This window comes from Bos taurus, chromosome 23, assembly GCF_002263795.3.
Source record: "Bos taurus isolate L1 Dominette 01449 registration number 42190680 breed Hereford chromosome 23, ARS-UCD2.0, whole genome shotgun sequence".
NCBI classification, from domain to species: Eukaryota; Metazoa; Chordata; class Mammalia; order Artiodactyla; family Bovidae; genus Bos; species Bos taurus.
This window is the reverse complement of record NC_037350.1, coordinates 12,789,603-12,809,066: the sequence shown is the minus strand read 5'-3', so window position 1 is coordinate 12,809,066 and position 19,464 is coordinate 12,789,603. Positions and strand designations below refer to the sequence as shown.

The window sequence follows — 19,464 nt, the reverse complement described above, 5'->3', positions numbered from 1 at the left end:
GTGACTGAGCATGCCTGCTACCATAATACTAAATCTTTTTCAACATTTTATTTCTTTTTAATGGAAGGATAATCGCTTTACAACATTGTGTTGGCCTCTGCCATACATCAACATGTACCAGCCACAGGTATACATATGTCCCCTCCCTCTGGAACCTCCCTCCCGCCTCCTACCCCAACACTAAATCTTATTCTTTGTCATCACTCCTCCCAGATGTTCCTGAAACCACAAAGTTTATTAAGCACTATCTAAATATTGATAAAACCTTCACAATATGTCACATAACCATCACAGTTCTATAAGAACATAGTTTACTAGCCAGCTGATGCTTTGATATACTTTATGCAACAAGATCGAATAAATACAGCTACAAGTTATTGAGCTCAGTATACATATGGTAAGGCATATATATTATGCCTTACACTGCAAGAGAAAATACAACTCAGATTGGCTTAAATAGCAAAGGGGACTTTTTGGTCTAGACAACCAGATCGTCAAGAAGATGAACTTCATGGTCAGAACTCTGGGTCCTTGTGGACCCAGTTACTCTCTGATTCCCTGCTCTGAATTCCACAATGTCAGCTTTATCCTAAATCTTTCAAGTGACAATGTGGCTGTACCTGTTCACGCTTTTTGTTGGTATTATTGTTGTTATCTGTTTTGTTTTTGCCTATGCCTCATGGCATGTGGGATCTTAGTTCCCCAACCAGGGATCGAACGCACACCCCCTGCATTGGAAGTTCGGAATCTTAACCATTAGACAGCCAGGGAAGTTCTGTTTGTTTGATTTTTATACTGCAAATATTATCAATATTTATCCCACCTTGAGACACAGAACACAGAAGTTATAAAAAAAACTAATATTCCAAAGAAAGTTAATGTGAATGTTGTATTCAAATTTAAAAGCTTCTCACTCGTGGAAACTAAAGAAATTATTTAAGGCCCAAAGTCAAACAGTCAGATCATTCAACAGAGTGAATCATTTTATCTGAGTAAAAATAACTATATATAATTGCTTTGGTATATATAAATTAAATACCATATATTATTGAATTTAATTAACTGATAAAGATTAAGGCTTAGGGCACTTGAGAATTAATGGTTAGTCTGAAAACTTGATGACCCAAGCAGAGTTTTAGCCCATTAACCCTCTATAGTCATTAATTCCCAGGGAAAAGTTGCTAGGGACATTATGAGATCAAAAGCTTAAAAATAAACCAAGACTTTATTTTATTTTTATAAATGGTGCAATTTCTTATTGCTGCTGAAACTGCGATCAACCAAGCTTTTCTAGAAAATTAATGTCCTGTGTATTTATTAGGTGTGATGAAAAATATTTCTCAACATTCCATCCAGCTTGCAATTTTCAGTAAAAACTGTTATCAATATTTAAACATAACACCCTCAAATATTTCTTATTTGCCTGAAACTATCCATTAATGAAAAATGAAAGGCTCACTTTAACCGAAAATTGAAATTTGACTATCTCAATCTGTCACTTCTTAAGCACTATCTATTAATATTGATCATGACATTCCAAGACTGCTAGAGCTGCATTCTTTATGAACCAGAAAGTGTGTCTGCCAAATTACCAAAAAATATTTAGTGAAAATAAAAATGGAGCACATGCTCTAGAAAATGGAACAAGTATTTTGTGGGGATGTCAGGAGCCAACTAGCTGGAGGTTCAAAATCCTTAAGTAACCAACGTTTACTCTATATGCGTGAATCAAAATGGAAAATTGAGCATCACAGGAAGAACACTCTACCCATCATAGGGGTGGTGCTAGGTGGACCAGATGGCCAGAGGAATCATATCAAGAAAGTTGCATGAAGAGTAGTTTCCATTGCTACATACCTGCTGCATTGACATCTGAATCAGCTTTCGAGCATGTACTTCTTGTCCTTGCCCCATTGAGATAGTTCTGCATTCTGTAATACAGAAGGATTACTATGATCAAACGTAAATTTTATAACAGGATTGGGATGAAAAATTAATTTCTGAGTTGTCACAGCCTCCCTCCCTCTATGGCTTCTAAGGAAAGTCTGTTATGCAAATAAGTCTGGCTTTTGGTTGTGTTGATGAGAGAAAGGAGTGGAGCAGACTGGAGGCACTACATGGAAAGAAGAGAAAGACAAGGAGAGAAAGACAAAAGGCACGAGGCAAAGCTTTTAAAGAGTTCTGGGGTCTTTGGAGATAATGAGGAGACAGACTGACGGGGAGAGGCAGCTGCAATGCTTTCACAGGTATTTAGAAGGAAAGAGAATTTTTTACTTTTGCTCTATGTTTTGATTAGAATAATTTTTTGGTGTTTCAGCAGATGTTTCAGTAAAGATTGGATACCAATCTTTTTATTCTTTTATGATGTCAAGCTTGCAGTTTCTGTCTGTCCGGGTTCTGTTTGCCTATTTGTCCATTTTCTGAGATGGAACTCATCGCAATTCATCCCCATGACGACTATATTCAGGGGGAACTGCTCCTCAGGATCAAATCCTCTTGGAACTGAGAAAAAGGAGCCTGAAGAAAAAGTGGAAACCACTCCAAGATTAGAGATGTGATTATAATTCAGCAGAATATACACTATTGAGGCTCATTAGTGAATCTGATGTCCCAGGTGGAGAACCACACTTGTGCCTGTCATATGAATTCACTAAACTGTAGAAGTCTCTGAATCATACTTGGGAAACTGAAATTAGAAATTAACTTTGAAGTAAGCTTTTGTGGACCCAGGTCTTCTTTAACTTTAAAGGCATGATCTCTAGATCTCTAGGGGCATAGGGAAAGGAAGTCAGTGTAGACACTGTGAAGCATTGCATGCTTTTGACTTACACTATTGGATCGATCTGAATCCTCAGAAAAATGGGCTGCTGTGGTTGGGCAAACAATGAGGCTGATTTGGAAACTGCTGGTAGAAGCTACAGAGAATGAGAGAAATTCATAGGCTGGAGACAGAAGTATGTCAAGAACCAGGGAAGAAGATGCCAGGGCACACCATTTAAAATACAGCACCATGGGGTTAATGGCCAGAGATTCTGTGAGTGCTGGTAGGGTATAGCATTAGAATTATTTGTGGACTCAGGGTCACAGGGTGAAACTCAGCAGTGTGTGCCTGAGAGAGGATTGGCAGAGGACTGCCTGAAGAACTACTGCTGCTGCTGCTGCTAAGTCGCTTTAGTCGTGTCCAACTCCGTGCGACCCCAGAGATGGCAGCCCACCAGGCTCCACCATCCCTGGGATTCTCCAGGCAAGAACACTGGAGTGGGTTGCCATTTCCTTCTCCGCCTAAAGAACTAGGAACTGCAATTGTCCATAAGTCACTGAACATAGCTGGATTCTCCCAACAAAGCCCTCATGAATCTCTCCTGCTCAAGGGGAACTAGGCACTGTTCCCAGGGCATCTGAGAAGAACCCACAAACCCTATAAAAGAAGAAAGGGAAGGTGGAACTCGAATGGGAGGAGCCTCTGAATTGTACAAAGAGACACTGAGTCTCTCTTGTTTTGGAAGAACCCACAAGTGTTAGGTAGGTCAATGGAGGAAGGTGTGATATGGACAATAAGTATTAACAGATGAAGGTGAACCATAATCTATCCCCGCTGCCCTTCCAACTCTTCTGAGATGCGCTGTTTAAAAGGAAGAACTTGTTTTTGTTCAGGGGTAGCCTGAGTTTCTTGTCCCGACCTGGGTAAGAGGTCAAGAAGATACTTAAAGGCATCCCTTCAAAACAAACCCAGAGTCTGGGTGTGACCCCTTCTGGATGTCTACACTCGCATTCCCCTGGTCCATCACCTCATGCCTGTATTCTTGCAGGAGCCTACTCACTGGTGACCTCTCTCCCACTCTTTTCTTCCCTGTGCTATTCTTCCCACAGCAGACAGAGGGATTTGATTGAATCCTGAATCAGATTATGTCCACCCTCTGCTCAGAAACATCTGACGGCTTCTCATTTCATTCTGTGCAAAATCCAGAATCCAATTCAAATTCTGACCTCTATGACCCTACACAAATGGGTCCCATTGCTCCCGCAATCTACACACACACACACACTTTTTAGGATCCCACCACAATTCACTCACTCTTCTCCAACTGTGTGGGCCCCCTCCCTCATGTCATCATCAAACTGAGGTGCTTTTACTTCTTTTCCAGTGTGAATACCATTTATTTCTTCTTTTGGTCTGACTAAAACTTCCACTACAGTGCTGAGTAGAAGTGCAAGTAGACATTCTTCTCTTGTTCCTGATGTTTTGGGAAAAATATCCCATCTTTCAGCATTAAGTATGATGTTAGCTGTGGGTTTCTGTAGGTGTCCCTCATCAGGTTGAAGAAGTTCCCTTTTATTCTTAGTTTGTTGAGGGCTTTCATCATGAAAGAATGTTGGATTTTTTTCAATGCTTTTTCTGCAACTATTGAGATAACTGTTTGATTTTTGTTCTTTATTCTATTAATATGGGGTATTACATTGATTAATTTTCATATGTTGAACCAACCTTGCATTCTTGGGGTAAATCCACTTGGTCATGGTGTATAATTCACTTTGCATGGCACTCAATTCAGTAGCATTTTGTTGAGAACTTTTGCTTTTATATTCAGCAGGATATTGGTTTCCTTCTACTGTCTTTGTCTAGATTTGGTATCAGAGTAATATGGTCTCATAGAATGAGTTGGGAAGTAATCTCTCCTCTTTTATTTTTTGGAAAGAACTGGTGTTATTCATTAAACATTCGGTAGAATGTGAAGGCATCTAGTCCTGGATTTCCTACAAATCAATCCTTTTACTTCTTAAAGCTCTATTCGGGTTTTCTATTTCTTCCTTAGTCAGTTTCAGCAGTTTTCTCTTTCTGATAATTTGCCCATTTCATCTAGGTTATCTATCTAATTTGTTGTTATAATTGTTCATAGTATTCTGTATGATCTTTTCTATTTTTTCAAGTCAATAGCGATGTCCCCTGATAAAAGAAATGTTCACATATTGAGATATGGGAAAGTCATTCTGACTTATACGTGAGTTTATTTGAACTTTATGCTAACTAAAACAGCCTGTTTGTGGCCTATCAAACATACATTGTACATCGGCTCTAACTGTCAGAGAAAAGGGTATATTGACCAGAATTAAAGAATGTGTTAAAAATAAAAATTTCATAAATTCTTCCCTTCCTGAGATGCCAGTGCCAGTACTTCTTCAGTGATGAGGCTCCCTTCCCAGGTGTCAAGGTACACTGACTTGCTATGTACTTGCTAACCTGCTTTTCTTGAAACCTTGAAGGAATGTGTCCTGACTTGTTTGATGTTGTTTGTTCTGACAAGATATGAAACTATGCTGAAACCCATGCTTCTCTGGAGCAGATCCTCTCACTTATCTGAGAGCTGCCAGTCCTCAGTTTGGCGCAAATAAAACTTTTCTATTCCTATTATATAGTTTGTTCATTGATTATTTTCATTGACATCCCTCTTTCACTCCTGATTTTAGTTATCTTAAGTCTTCTCTCCTTTATTCTTGGTCGGTTAGGACAAAAGTTTGTCCATTTTGTTGATCTTTTCAAAGAAGATACACTTGGTTGATTGATTCTCTGTTGTTTTTTAATCCTCTCTTGCATTTTTTTTCACTCAGATATTTATTATTTCCTTCCTTTTGATTGCTTCGGGTTTAGTTTGCTCTTCTTTCCTTGGTTTCTTAAAGTGGAAGTTATTGATCTGCAATCTTTCTTCATTTTTAAAATAGGTTGATAAATATTTGATAAATTTCTGAATAGTCTGGAAAAACTAGATTGATTGACACTGGAATAGTGAGGAAGCTTTGCACTTGAGGAAGTTCAAAAGACAAAGACCAGTGAGAGAAGAGGCAGCGCAGGCTGAATTTCCAGAGAGAGTAGGGAAGGCTGCCAGGACATCATGATGCGGACTGCCGTGAGGAGGCAGGTTGCAGAGGATGTTGCAGGAATCATTTTTGCATGTATTGCAGCATAATTGTCCTTTGGTGGTATGGGATGTTTTGGTTTTCTGGTTTGTGGACTTTTTTTTTTTTTTTCCTTTTTTTGCTGCTTGGTTACATTTGAAAGACCTTTAGTAAGATTTCAACTGCTTTTCTATTTCTTTCCAAAATTGGACTTGAGTGTCTTTCACATCTCCTCTTTCTTTTTAAAAATTTTTTAAAAATCAGATTAAATGATATATGTTTATAGTGAAAGCTTTGTAAAATACAGGAGACTACAAAGAAGAAAACAAAAATCACCAATATCCTTCCAGAGAGATCTACATTCTAATCTTCTCAGTGCACAATCCACAATCACTTACCCTCATTTCAAAATTCAAAGCACTCTGAAAACTGACAGCTTTGCCACAAAATCACTTTGGTGGTAAAAGCTGACCTGAATGGATATGAGCCTATTTATTTATCCCTATCTTTATAAATATTAATACTTTCATCTGCAATGTATTATATAATACATGAAATATTACTTTTCTAAAAGCTGGACAATTCTAATTTCTGCAGTGCATCTGACTGCAAGGGCTTTAAATAAGAGATTACAGACCTATCCATATTAAAAATTATATATATATATGTATAACATATACATGTCATTTTATATATCTACTTCTTAAGTATGTTGTATTTTATTGTCATTAAACATTACTGATAAACAGTTTTTAATGGTAGCACAATGTTCCATCATATTAATGCATTCTTGCCAAGTTAGCCACTATCCTTTTGTATATTTCAGACATTTCTAATTTTTTAATATTAAAAATAGCACTAGACTTAACATCCTTATAAATGAATCTTAATGTGCATCTCTCAGTTTGTTTTTATGATAAATTTGTATGTGTAGAATAGTTGGGAAAAAGCACTCAAACATTTTAAAGATTCATGGTGTATATGAAAAAGGACTGCCAGTGTCTCCAGCTGAAATAGAATGTTGCAATTCCCAACCCACACTTCTACCTTTTCTTTGGAAACTGGGCAGGGCCCTGTGGAGCCCTCCCAGGTACAAAAATCTTTCCTTGTCCCCCATTTCTTGTCTGTAAGAAAAAGGCTTCAGTCTTCCAGACCTTCCCTGAGATCCAAAGGGCAAATTCAAAGTTACTGATTAGGGAAGTGAGGAAATGCAGAAGCAAAAGAAAAGCGGTCTGGAACACTTCGTGCAGGACTTCCCTAGTGGTCCAGTGGCTAAGAATCTGCCTGCTAACGCTGGGGACATGGATTCCATCCCTGATCTGGGAAGATCCCTATGCTGCAGGGCAGCTAAGCCTGTAGCGCCACAACTACCGAGCCTGTGTGCTGCGACTGCCGAAGTCTGCACACCCTAGAGTCCATGCTCTGCAACAAGAGAAGCCACGACGAAAAGCCAGTGCATTGTGACTAGAGAGTAACCCCCACTCGCCACAACTAGAGAAAGCCCATGTACAGCAACAAAGATCCAGAGCAGCCAAAAATAACTAAATTTTTTAAAAAAGAAACCATAGCCCAGAGATAAAGAGTCGGATTTCCTCCTAAAGGGATATACCTAACAATATATCTTTGGGGTTTTCTTACAGGAATTATTGCCCCCCCCTAAGCAGAGGATGGTGACTTCAGGCCGAGAACATGGTTCCTGGAGCACCACCCTGTTACCTCACCACCAACCAATCAGAAGAAAGTCCTACACTGCAGCCCTCACTCCAAATTTTGCCTTTAAAAACTCTTCCCTGAAAACCACCAGGAAGTTTGGGTCTTTTGAGAATAAGCCACCCACACTCCTTGTTTTGTCCTTGCAATTAACCTTTCTCTGCTCCAAACTCTGACCTTTCAGTTGGCTTGGCCTCACTGTGCATCATGAGCTTGGATTCAACCGCAATTTGTGTTTTAATTTTATTTGTGCCGCTTTTGACATACCAAAGTTTGAAAACTTCATCCAAACCTCTTTTCCTCTGGTTTTGGATTCTGGTATTATGATTAAGGAAATCTTAGCCACGCCAGTAGTATCAGTGTATTTTTTCATAGTTTAAACCTTTTAAAACCTTAATCAACCTAGAATGTACTTTAGAGTTTAATCTGAGGTAAAATTCTTGCTTTCTTCCAAAGTTAATCTGCTATGGCAACACTGTTTATTGACTAACCCGTTTTTCTTCCACTGATTTGAAATGTGAATCTCATCACAGGCTAAGCTATTGTATACACTAGCATCTAATTTGGGGCCTTTCATTTTGCTCTATTGATCTGTTTATCTACTCTGAGCCAGTTCCTCACTGATTAAGTTATTGCAATTTGATAAAGTTTAGAAATCTGATTGGGCTTGTTCTCCACATTATTCTTTTTCCTTTTCAAGCTGTCTTGGCTATTGTTGTCCATTTATTACTCTAGATGATTTAAGACCCCTCTACTATCCAATTAGGGGGAAAATGATGTTGGAATTTCAATTAGACTTGCACTCAATTTATAGATTAATTTAGAGACTATTGACATCTTTACAATACTGAATCTTTATAATGGGGATGTGGTTTAACTCTCTATTTGATCTACCCTACTTTCAAGTCTTTAAGAAAGTTTTATAGTCTTCTTCTAATAGGTATTCTAAAGATTATTCCTCAGTTTTATTTTTATTGAGATACTGAATGGGATTTTTACATTTTAGAAGAATGTTTCATTGATTTTTTAAATATATTTATTTTTGTGACCAGCTACCTTACTAAAATATCCTGTTAAATCTAATAGCTTTTCAGTTGATTCATTTGTGTTCTTTAGTTAGACAATTACACGATCTGAGAATAACGATGGCTCTTGTCCCTCTTTTCCAGTAGTTATATCTTTTATTTATGATTCTTACAAAACATTAGCTATATCCTCCACAGTAATACTAAATGAGAGTGGTGATAGCAGACATCTTTATCTTGTTCCTGACTTTAATGGGCATCATGTCTCTAGTTGTTCACCAGAAAGCATGAAGCTGTTTGAAGTTCATATTCACTATCATATTGATACAATATTCTTCTGTTCCCATTTTTAAGAGCCAAATACAAATGCTGAATTTTTATAAAATGCCTTTTTAGCAATCATCAGGGTAATAACAGCCTAAGGAAAAAGTCTTTCACTTGTTGTGATGAGATTTCTTAATACTGTGTCTTTCTCAGATTTGCCCATGCATCCTACTTGATCAAGGCATGTTGCTGTTTTTTGCATATTTTATATTATGCTAAATTCTTTCTGCTTGCACTTATATTAAGGTCCTTACATTTATATTAATAAGTAGGATCAATCTGTGGTTTTCTTTCTTTGATATAGTGACTATCTCGGTCTGCTTTACATATCGAGATAATGTTATTCCCTTAAAATACAGAGGAAAATGCATCTTATTTTCCTACATTGTGAAATGGGACATAGCAAAGTTTTAAAGGACCTACCAAAAAAATCATTTAAGCTTAGTGTCTTTGCTGAGGTAATAATTTTAAAACTTCTAATTTTCCTCATCTTAATTATCGGTCCATTCAGGCTTTTCAATTTTTTCCAAGAAATTTTTGTAAATTTATATTTTTCTACAAACATCCATTTTAATGAGATTTTTAAACTTTTTTTTTACTATAACTATCTTATTACTTTTTTTATCTGTATTACTTTATTTTACTCATTTTCTCATTCCTATTTTTGTTTGCTTGCATGTTCAGTCACTTCAGTTGTGTCTGACTCTTTGTGACCCCATGGACTGTAGCCCACCAGGCTTCTCTGTCCATGGGATTCTCCCAGCAAGAATACTGGAGCAGGCTGCCATGCTCTCCTCCAGGGGATCTTTCCGATCCAGGGATTGTACTCTCCTCTCCTGTGTCTCCTGCACTGCAGGCAGATTCTTCACCACTGAGCCACCAGGGAAGCCCCATTTTTATTTGTAGGTTTATATTTTATTTGTCCTCTTTCATTCATGTTTGGATTCTATTTTCAAATCTATTCTTCTCTCCTTCACCCAAGCTCCTAGTAGGATTTTTCTCATGCTAAACCCATCTGTTTTCTCCTTCTTTCCCAGGCACCCAATGCTTTTGTGCAGAATTTATCTTCTCTGAATTTCTCAACACAGAGCCTGACAGGTTCCATAGTGAGAAGTTTTCCTTCTTTTTTTTTTTTTCTATGAAAACCTATTTGATCTGGTCCCATCCCTCAAGTTGCTGTCAGGTAACTTGCTAATTCATCCACTAAATCCACTGAGATGGCTGGATGGCATCACCAACTTGTTGGACATGGGTTTAGGTGGACTCCGGGAGTTGGTGATGGACAGGGAGGCCTGGCGTGCTGCGGTTCATGGGGTCGCAAAGAGTCGGACACGGCTGAGCGACTGAACTGAACTGAACTGACTGAAAGGCACTGGGGAGGATGAGAGAAAGGCCACTGACAAGGGATCTGGGAGGCCTGAGACTAAGTCCTGAATTATCTGCCACCAGCTAGTTCTCTGGCCTTATCTCCAGACCTTAGTTTCCTCAGCTGTAATACAAGGCACTTGAATTCCAGGATTTTTCAGAATTTTGTGAACCTTGAGCACTTTATGATTATCCATCACCCAAATAAAACATCTCTAGTTGAGACTAGAGTAATATGTCATTCATCTACATAATAGTTTCATTTTACAGCTATCTGGGGAGTTTTTAACCCAAATTAGTGAACAGAATGATGCTTCCTAACATTCCTAAACATTCCTTTGCTCTAAAAAAAAAAATGAGCAATGAGTTTTTTATAAACAACATTGGATCCTTCAGTGTTAAAATTAAATCTAATGTGTTTCCTAACAAAGTAATCAATAGAAGGTTAAACAATTGCTGGAAAAACTAAAGAAATATCAAGAAATGGAATCACCAAATTGCCAAGCAAAGCAGTATGATAGTATGTAATAATACTAGGTGACAGTACTGTTCTGGCCGTATGTATTTATCTAAAGTTATAATCTCTCCCAAAGGAAACCTTGAATTATTTTATTTCTGTTCTTACACCAATGTCCTAGACAACAGCATCGTTTTGAGGTAAATTTGAAATGGTAACTTCAGTGGGAACTGCCCCTCTTCTGGGAAGAGTATCCCCTTCTAAGAAATGCCCTCAACTCTAGGCTCCATGTATGTGGTTCTTGCTATGAACCCATTTACACGGCAACTGTTCATTGACTGGTCCAGAAAGGAGCACACGACCAAAGCAAAACCAAGGAGCTTCTTCCTTGGGTATCTGGACCTGTGACCAAGAGAGTAAGAGGACTTTGCCTGGGTGAAACCAAATGGGGCCATCCCAGGTGCAAAAGCCCCTCTGTGGTCCCCATTTCTTGTTTGTAGAAAAAGCTTTAGTCTCTTAGGCCTTCCCCGGGTTCCAAAAAGCAGACTCAAGCACTTACTAATGAGAAACAAAGGAAGAGCAGTGGAGCAAGAAAAGTAACGACAGCTTCAACAACAATGCTAACTTCTCAGGACTTCCCCAGCGGCCCAGTGGTTGAGGCTCTGGGCTTCCACTGCAGGGGGCATGGGTTCCATCTCTGGTTGGGGAACTAAGATCCCACATGTACATGATAAAGCCAAAAAACAAAACAATCTCAGTTCTTCCTCAAGGAATATATATAACAGTCTGATGAATATCTTTGAGTTGTTAGGAACACGCTAAGACCCTTGCCCAGATGGAGGGTGTGTGACTACATGTAGTCCACAAGTATGGAGACTATACTGGCTGGAACCAAAAGGCTGATGATTAAGATTCCTGAACCACTACCCTTTTACTTCACTATCAACCAATCAGAAGAAAGTCATGCCCCCTGCAATTTCACTCCAAATGCGGTTTTTAAACATCCTTTCCTCGAAATCTGTTGAGCATGAACTGCCCATTCTGCAGATGATATGGCACCTGCAATAAACACTGCGGGCTTTCCAGGTCATGCTGGTGGTAAGGAACCCGACTGACAATGCAGAAGATGGAAGAGATGCAGCTTCAATCCCTGAGTTGGGAAGATCCCCTAAAGGAGGGCATGGCAACCCACTCCAGTATTCTTGCCTGGAGAATTCTATGGACAGAAGAGCCTGGCAGGTTACAGTCCATGGGGTTGCAAAGAGTCGGACAGGGTCACATAGACTTGGACACAACTGAAGCGACTTAGCACACATGCATGCATAAACACTGTACTTTCCTTCACCACAACTTGGGTCAGTAAATTGGCGTTACTACCCGGCAGGCAGGTGGATTCACTTAGTAACACTAGTAGTGCTGAACTTACTGAACATGTAAGTATTGAAGCCCATTAGCCACTGGAATCCATGAATTCTGTCGTATGGAGACTGCTTTGTAGCAAGACAAAAAAGGAATCTATATGCAGAGAGGACATTGAAGCAACTGGACAAAAATCCACGGAGAAGTAGATCTCAGAGGGATTTTCAAAGCTTTGAGAGAAGCACCACTCTAAGGCTGATACAGATGACTCCATGCTTCAGTGAATACTGGAACAAAATGGCCACCTTTAAAGGTGGTTAACGAGACTTTCTAGTCATTATGTATGAATGTGAGAGTTGGACCATAAAGAAGGCTGAATGCTGAAGAATTGACACTTTTGAGCTATGGTGTTGGAGAAGACTCTTGAGAGTCCCTTGGACTGCAAGGAGATCCAACCAGTTAATCCTAAAGGAAATCAGTCCTGAGAATTGATTAGAAGGACTGATGCTGAAGCTGAAGCTCCAATACTTTGGCCACCTGATGTGAAAAGCTGACTCATTGGAAAAGACCCAGATGCTGGGAAAGACTGAAGGCAGGAGGAAGAGGGGACGACAGAGGACGAGATGGTTGGATGGCATCACTGACTCAATGGACATGACTTTGAGCAAGCTCCAGGAGATAGTGAAGGACAGGGAAGCCTGGCGTGCTGTAGTGCATGGGGTCACAAGGAGTTGGACACAATGGAGCAACTCAACAACAACAACAATGAGACTTAGCCGTGAGTATGAGCCAAGAGAACCTGGGAGCTCTTTGCATTGGGTCTCAGTGTTCGGATAGAAGAAAGTAGCTATTGAAACATGAATCCATGTAGCACACAGAGCAGTGTGATGACAATGATGAGGAGGAGGGAACAAAGACCATGCTACCTTAAGCTATCAGTTTACAGTAGCTTTAGTGCAGACGTGGTAAATACTTGGAGATCATTAAACAAATTTTATATTATGCTTATTCTAACTAGATAATAAATTCAAGGTTTTATTTTCTAGATTTAGGGATTCACAATCAATCACTTTCATAATCCTTATAAAGACATAAATGAATCGCTCCTACGAGATATAGGTATAGAGATAAGAACCTATAAGATATGAACCTATGAATATTCCAAAAGGCAATTCCAACAACATTCAGATTTTCAGAGTATTAAGAGAAAACTGCCCTCCTATAAACAGCCATCCTATAAGAGAATGGCTCAATCGTGATGTCTTGGTGTCATTCAGGTACTTTTTCTTTAGTCCTGTCGACTCACACTTATAGGTTTGTAACTCCTTACCCTACCTCCTTCCGTCAGAGTAACTTTCCTTCTCTCCCACATGATCCCCTAATTTTTATCACTTTTGGATACTACTCAAAATGTCACCAGGCTTTCCTCTATAGCCCACGCAATCTGGGCAGCTCTGGCTCTTATCGCTGGGCATGTCCGTACCTCTGCTGCAGCAGCTTGTCACACTGTCGTCTATTGCCTGTTTACATGTCTGTCTTTCCCAGCTATGTTGTATTCACCGCTGTACTCCGTGAATCGAGCACACTGCCTATACTCAGGGGTTATTGAATGAAAGTATCAATGAACGAATCCTTAAATTACTATGCATTATAATACAAGGGTTACATGTTTTCATTGTGACAAAATAGGCTTTGTCATAAATTTATACAGACACAGCAATAAAATTTGCTGTTGAATGTTCATTCTTGCCAGTCTGCTATCCATGTGGTATGGACATCTGATTACAACTTTAAAAAAATCAGTACATGATGGATGAGTATGTTCCTCTCTACACAAAGATATCTATACCCTCCTTCTAGATCTGAAAATGGGGGAAAGAAGAAATTTAATATTTTTTCGAACTCAGTTTTATGAATATATTTATAAGAATTGGCTATAAAAGTATGAAAGGAAAAAACTGAAGCAAAAACATGGAGGCTTTGCTAAATCTCATAGATTGCTGCTCATACCCAGCTTCAGTTTCTTGGCCAGTGCGTCAATTTGAATTGTGGGATCGGATCCCATGGACAGAAAACATATCAGAGGTGTTCTCGTATCACTTTCTTCCCAAGTTTTCTCCAGATTTAAGATAACTGGTTCCGTGTACTTTTCCTCCAAAGAATCTGCAATATACTTTCTTGCTTGAAAAACAGTACGGTCTGGGCACCAAGACCTAGAAATGCAAACAAGTTAGAGGAAATAAATTCAGATTTCGAAAATTCTATTTAGTTCTAAGCACTTAAAGAACACATAGTTAATTAGCAAAAGGATAACAAGTGAATCCTCTTTTATGCAGATATGTGTAAGATGGACAGTGAGATTTTCAGTCCTCGGATGAGTGCAAGTTTAATCGTGTGGTTTTGACGCCAGGCATTGGCAAGGAGCAGGGCAGAGTCAGTTATGTTGCCAATCTAGAAGGGAACTTAGAAATCAGCTGACTTCCAAGAGTCTCATTTTCAGGAGAAGCAGTGACTATTCTGAATTTTTTAAAAATAAATTCCTGTTGGGTTTAAAAAAAAATCTATTTATTTATTTGGCTGTGATGGGGCTTATTTGCAGCACATGGGATTTTTTTTTTTTTTTTGGATGCACTGGGTCTTTGTTGCTACACGCAGTCCTTCTCTAGCTGCAGCGAGCAGAGGCTACTCTTCAGGCTTCTCGTTGCAGCGGCCTCTCTCGCTCTGGAGCACAGGCTGTAGGCCCAGGAGCTCCAGTACTTGCAGCATATAGGCTCAGTAGTCGTGGTGCATAGGCTTGGTTGCTCAATGGTGTGTGGGATCTTCCTGGACCAGGGATGGAACCCATGTCCCCTGCATTGGCAGGTGGATTCTTACCACATGGGATCTTTGATCTTCATTGATGCACACAGGATCATTTTAGTTGAGGCCTGTAGGATCTAGTTCCCTGACCAAAGAATCAAACCCAGGCCCAGGCATAAGAGTGTGGAGTCTTAGCCACTGGACCATCAGGGAGGTTTTAATTAGCTACTTAAAACATACACACACACACACACACACACATCAGTGATTATCCCTAGTAACTAGGCTATCAGCTTCAGGTAAGCAATTACTCATTCAAACAAATACACAGGAGCATATTCACTCTTTGATAGATATTTATGGAGTAAATACATCAGGGCCTGCTCCCGATGTCAGGGACACAGTGGGGATGCAAAAGGAGGTGTCCTCTGGCCGCTCCAGTACACAATGGGGCCTGGCCAGCTGCACCCTGGGAGCTCTGCAGTCTTCAGAGGGAGATAATGTGTCAAAGGTGACAGAAGTTGCTTGATTCGCAAGCATTTATTAATAGTTAATACCATCCATGTAGCCTACACTGTAGCTGGTTCTATACACTGTGACTCATTAAATAACTGTCATTTGATATTTCTGGATCATAGTCAATTGCTATGGTTTCTTATTGTTTAGTAGATTGCATTATTAATTTGACATGTATTCAATTTTCAAAGGACAGATGAAAGATAGACACATGTAGTCTAATAAAAACAAATAATTGTTCTGTTCTGAAGTTACCACTGCTGACAGCTCTGATCACTCTCAAAGAGTGACAACATCTAGGAAACAACTTTTTCTAAGAACATTTGGTGGTGTAATCTTAGGTAAGACCAAAACTACTCCAAAATAATAATCCTACATCTTTTTGTTATTCTTTTGGTGGTTTCATCCTCCCCAGCTCCACCCTCCTCTCTTGTCCATCATACACAACACACACACACACACACACACCTTCCAATACAGAAGCCTTCTTTGAGCTACTGCATACTGAGAAAACATGAAAAGTGAGAAGAAAAGAAAAGAAAAATCAATATCCATTTCAAACTTTTGCTTTCATTTCAATAGCTACAACACCATTTATATGTTTTAATAGTGCAATCTTCTTGGCTTTAGCTTAAAAATTGCCTTGTAACTCTGTGAGATCTGCTCTTTTACAGAAGTAAATTCAATAATAAATGATTTACTCACTGGTAAACGGTGACCTAAGTGAATAGTAAAAACACTTTCATATATGTTTTGCTAAAAGCACTATCATGAATACATTGTGAACATATGCCCTTCACCATTTTTATTTGCCATCCCAAACTTGAGTTTGGAAGCATACACATCCATTACAGTCACTACTGGGACACAGGGAAGTAAACTCAGGTTGGATCTGTAATTTGACGCGGTGACGAGTGATGCTTCTAGGTCTGATAATACCTGCTCTCACCTGATAAGTAAAAGTTTGCGGCAGGTATCCAGTGAGTCATTATATCCATCAGGGATGATTTCCTCCTCCGGAGCATCTTTATCAAACCAACTTTTCCAGCCTTTCTCATTACGAGAGATCTAAAGTACACAAGCTAATTAGCGACCCTCAGGAATATATGCAATTAAAATTAAACAATGTTAAAAGGTCACTCTTTACAGGCAGATAATTTTTTAAACATAACCACACTGTTTTACGTTTTTCTTCAGAATCAATGACTCAAATAGCTTGGATATTGCTATTCCCTTTCTCCATTGCTTTTCTACATTATTCACTAAAATGAGGACCACGTATCAGTCAAACTCAACGATTGGAAAGGAAAAACCACAGACCAGAGTTTCTCAACCTCGGCCCCATGAGCATTCAGGGCCAGGTTAATCTTATCTTGTGAGGGGCTGTCCTGCGTATTGCAGGATGTTTCGCAGCATCCCTGGCCTCTCCCCACTACTCACCAGAGCACCTTTGCCTCTAGTTCGTGGCAATCAAAAACGTCTCCAGAATCGTCATATGTACTGTGGGGTGTGCACCAGATTGCCTTTGAACGAGAGCCACAGTTGTCTTAAAGGTGCATTTTTGTGTCAGCTCCTCTGGTTCAAAGGCTTGTCACCAGGAGGCCCCAATTTAAATGACCCAGGTGTGTTTGGGTTTACAGATCTATACTTTTTTCCTAGTCCTTTATTACCTGGTTCATAATTTCTGCAAACTGTGGAAGTTTACTCAGTTCCACAAGATTCAGCCAGGTCATATCGAGGATCCAGCGAAACGGCTTGGGAGGGCAGGCTTTCAGATCCAGAGCTGCTCCCCCTGGGGAAAGGCATTAGTGGGAATCAGGTCAGCTTGTGCTCATATTTTAGAAATTTACTTCCAAATTGAGAAAAAAAATCCAGATAACCATATCACACACAAAAATGGGAAAGTTGGAAAATAATCACATTATAGAAAATGTGGTTATCTTTTTTGCATACATTTCCTTCAAGTCTAAGTGGTTTATACCATCTTATACAGATAGCAACTCCCTATCATTTTTCCACGCAAAGAATTTTTCTCAGTTGGTTGCAGGTGTTTGCCTTTTTATCGTTTTTAACTATTTGATATCAGTGAATAGATTGATCTTTTCATAGGCGAGTTTAAAAATCACTTCTTAGTGAAATCACTCCTCCAGAAGCTTGATATTAAATACTATTTTTTAATCAGGTCAGAAAGATGGATACATGCATAGGGAGGAAAAAAGGAAGGAAGGAGTATAATACATCTGTCGGTTTTAAGGAAGTAATGTTCAAATCATTTATTCACTCATTTACTCAACAAATACTCACTGAGCCTCTTCTCTGTTTCTAGAATATTCCAGGCACTAGGGATACCAAACAAGACCCCTGCTCTCACCAAGTCTAGTGGAGAACGTACGTGAATGCATTGAAACATATTTTGAAGCAAAGTGAAAGTTGCTCAGTCGTATCCAACTCTTTGCGACTCCATGGACTGTAGCCTGTCAGGCTCCTCTGTCCATGGAATTCTCCAGACCAGAATACTGGAGCGGATAGCCATTCCCTCTCCAGGGGATCTTCCCAACCAGGGATTGAACCCAGGTCTCCTGCATTGCAGATGGATTCTTGACCATCTGAGCCACCAGGGAAGCCCATTTTGAAAGCAAATCACCAGTTAAATGAGCACATTCAATGTGACAATCTCCACCAAGAGGTATGACTATATTTTCATTTTCAAAAGTCCTCTATTGAATGTCTTTAGTAATGTTTTATCATAATTTTTCCACCTCTGCTGTTTAATTCAGGTGTATAGGAAATAGTGGTTCTTGAACTTTTAAATCCTATAATCCTCTTAAGTTCAGTTCAGTCCCTCAGTTGTGTCCCACTCTTTGCGACCCCATGAATCGCAGCACGCCAGGCCTCCCTGTCCATCACCAACTCCCGGAGTTCACCCAGACTCACATCCATCAAGTCAGTGATGCCATCCAGCCATCTCATCCTCTGTCGTCCCCTTCTCCTCCTGCCCCCAATCCCTCCCAGCATCAGAGCCTTTTCCAATGAGTCAACTCTTCGCATGAGGTGGTCAAAGTACTGGAGTTTCAGCTTTAACATCATTCCTTCCAAAGAAATCCCAGGGCTGATCTCCTTCAGAATGGACTGGTTGGATCTCCTTGCAGTCCAAGGGACTCTCAAGAGTCTTCTCCAACACCACAGTTCAAAAGCATCAATTCTTCGGTGCTCAGCCTTCTTCACAGTCCAACTCTCACATCCATACGTGACCACAGGAAAAACCATAGCCTTGACTAGACGGACCTTTGGTGGCAAAGTAATGTCTCTGCTTTTGAATATGCTATCTAGGTTGCTCATAACTTTCCTTCCAAGGAGTAAGCGTCTTTTAATTTCATGGCTGCAGTCACCATCTGCAGTGATTTTGGAGCCCCCAAAAATAAAGTCTGACACTGTTTCCACTGTTTCCCCATCTATTTCCCATGAAGTGATGGGACCAGATGCCATGATCTTCGTTTTCTGAATGTTGAGCTTTAAGCCAACTTTTTCACTCTCCTCTTTCACTTTCATTAAGAGGCTTTTTAGTTCCTCTTCACTTTCTGCCATAAGGGTGGTGTCATCTGCCTATCTGAGGTTATTGGTATTTCTCCTGGCAATCTTGATTCCAGCTTGTGCTTCTTCCAGTCCAGCGTTTCTCATGATGTACTCTGCATAGAAGTTAAATAAGCAGGGTGACAATATACAGCCTTGACGTACTCCTTTTCCTATTTGGAACCAGTCTGTTGTTCCATGTCCAGTTCTAACTGTTGCTTCCTGACCTGCATACAAATTTCTCAAGAGGCAGATCAGGGGGTCTGGTATTCCCATCTCTTTCAGAATTTTCCAGTTTATTGTGATCCACACAAGTCAAAGGCTTTGGCATAGTCAATAAAGCAGAAATAGATGTTTTTCTGGAACTCTCTTGCTTTTTCCATGATCCAGCGGATGTTGGCAATTTGATCTCTGGTTCCTCTGCCTTTTCTAAAACCAGCTTGAACA

At 39.7% G+C, this 19,464-nt stretch overlaps 1 protein-coding gene across 1 annotated transcript in view; it reads right to left on the bottom strand.

Moving 5' to 3' along the window:
• DNAH8 (dynein axonemal heavy chain 8) overlaps positions 1–19,464 on the bottom strand; it is a 328,304-nt gene that overhangs the window by 79,807 nt on the left and 229,033 nt on the right. Inside the window, exons 79-82 of the mRNA XM_024983878.2 lie at positions 17,118–17,239; positions 16,397–16,515; positions 14,143–14,345; positions 1,858–1,931 (exon numbers count right to left, since the gene is read on the bottom strand). Coding sequence (XP_024839646.1) covers positions 1,858–1,931; positions 14,143–14,345; positions 16,397–16,515; positions 17,118–17,239 — 518 coding nt within the window. The remainder of the gene's footprint in view (positions 1–1,857; positions 1,932–14,142; positions 14,346–16,396; positions 16,516–17,117; positions 17,240–19,464) is intronic.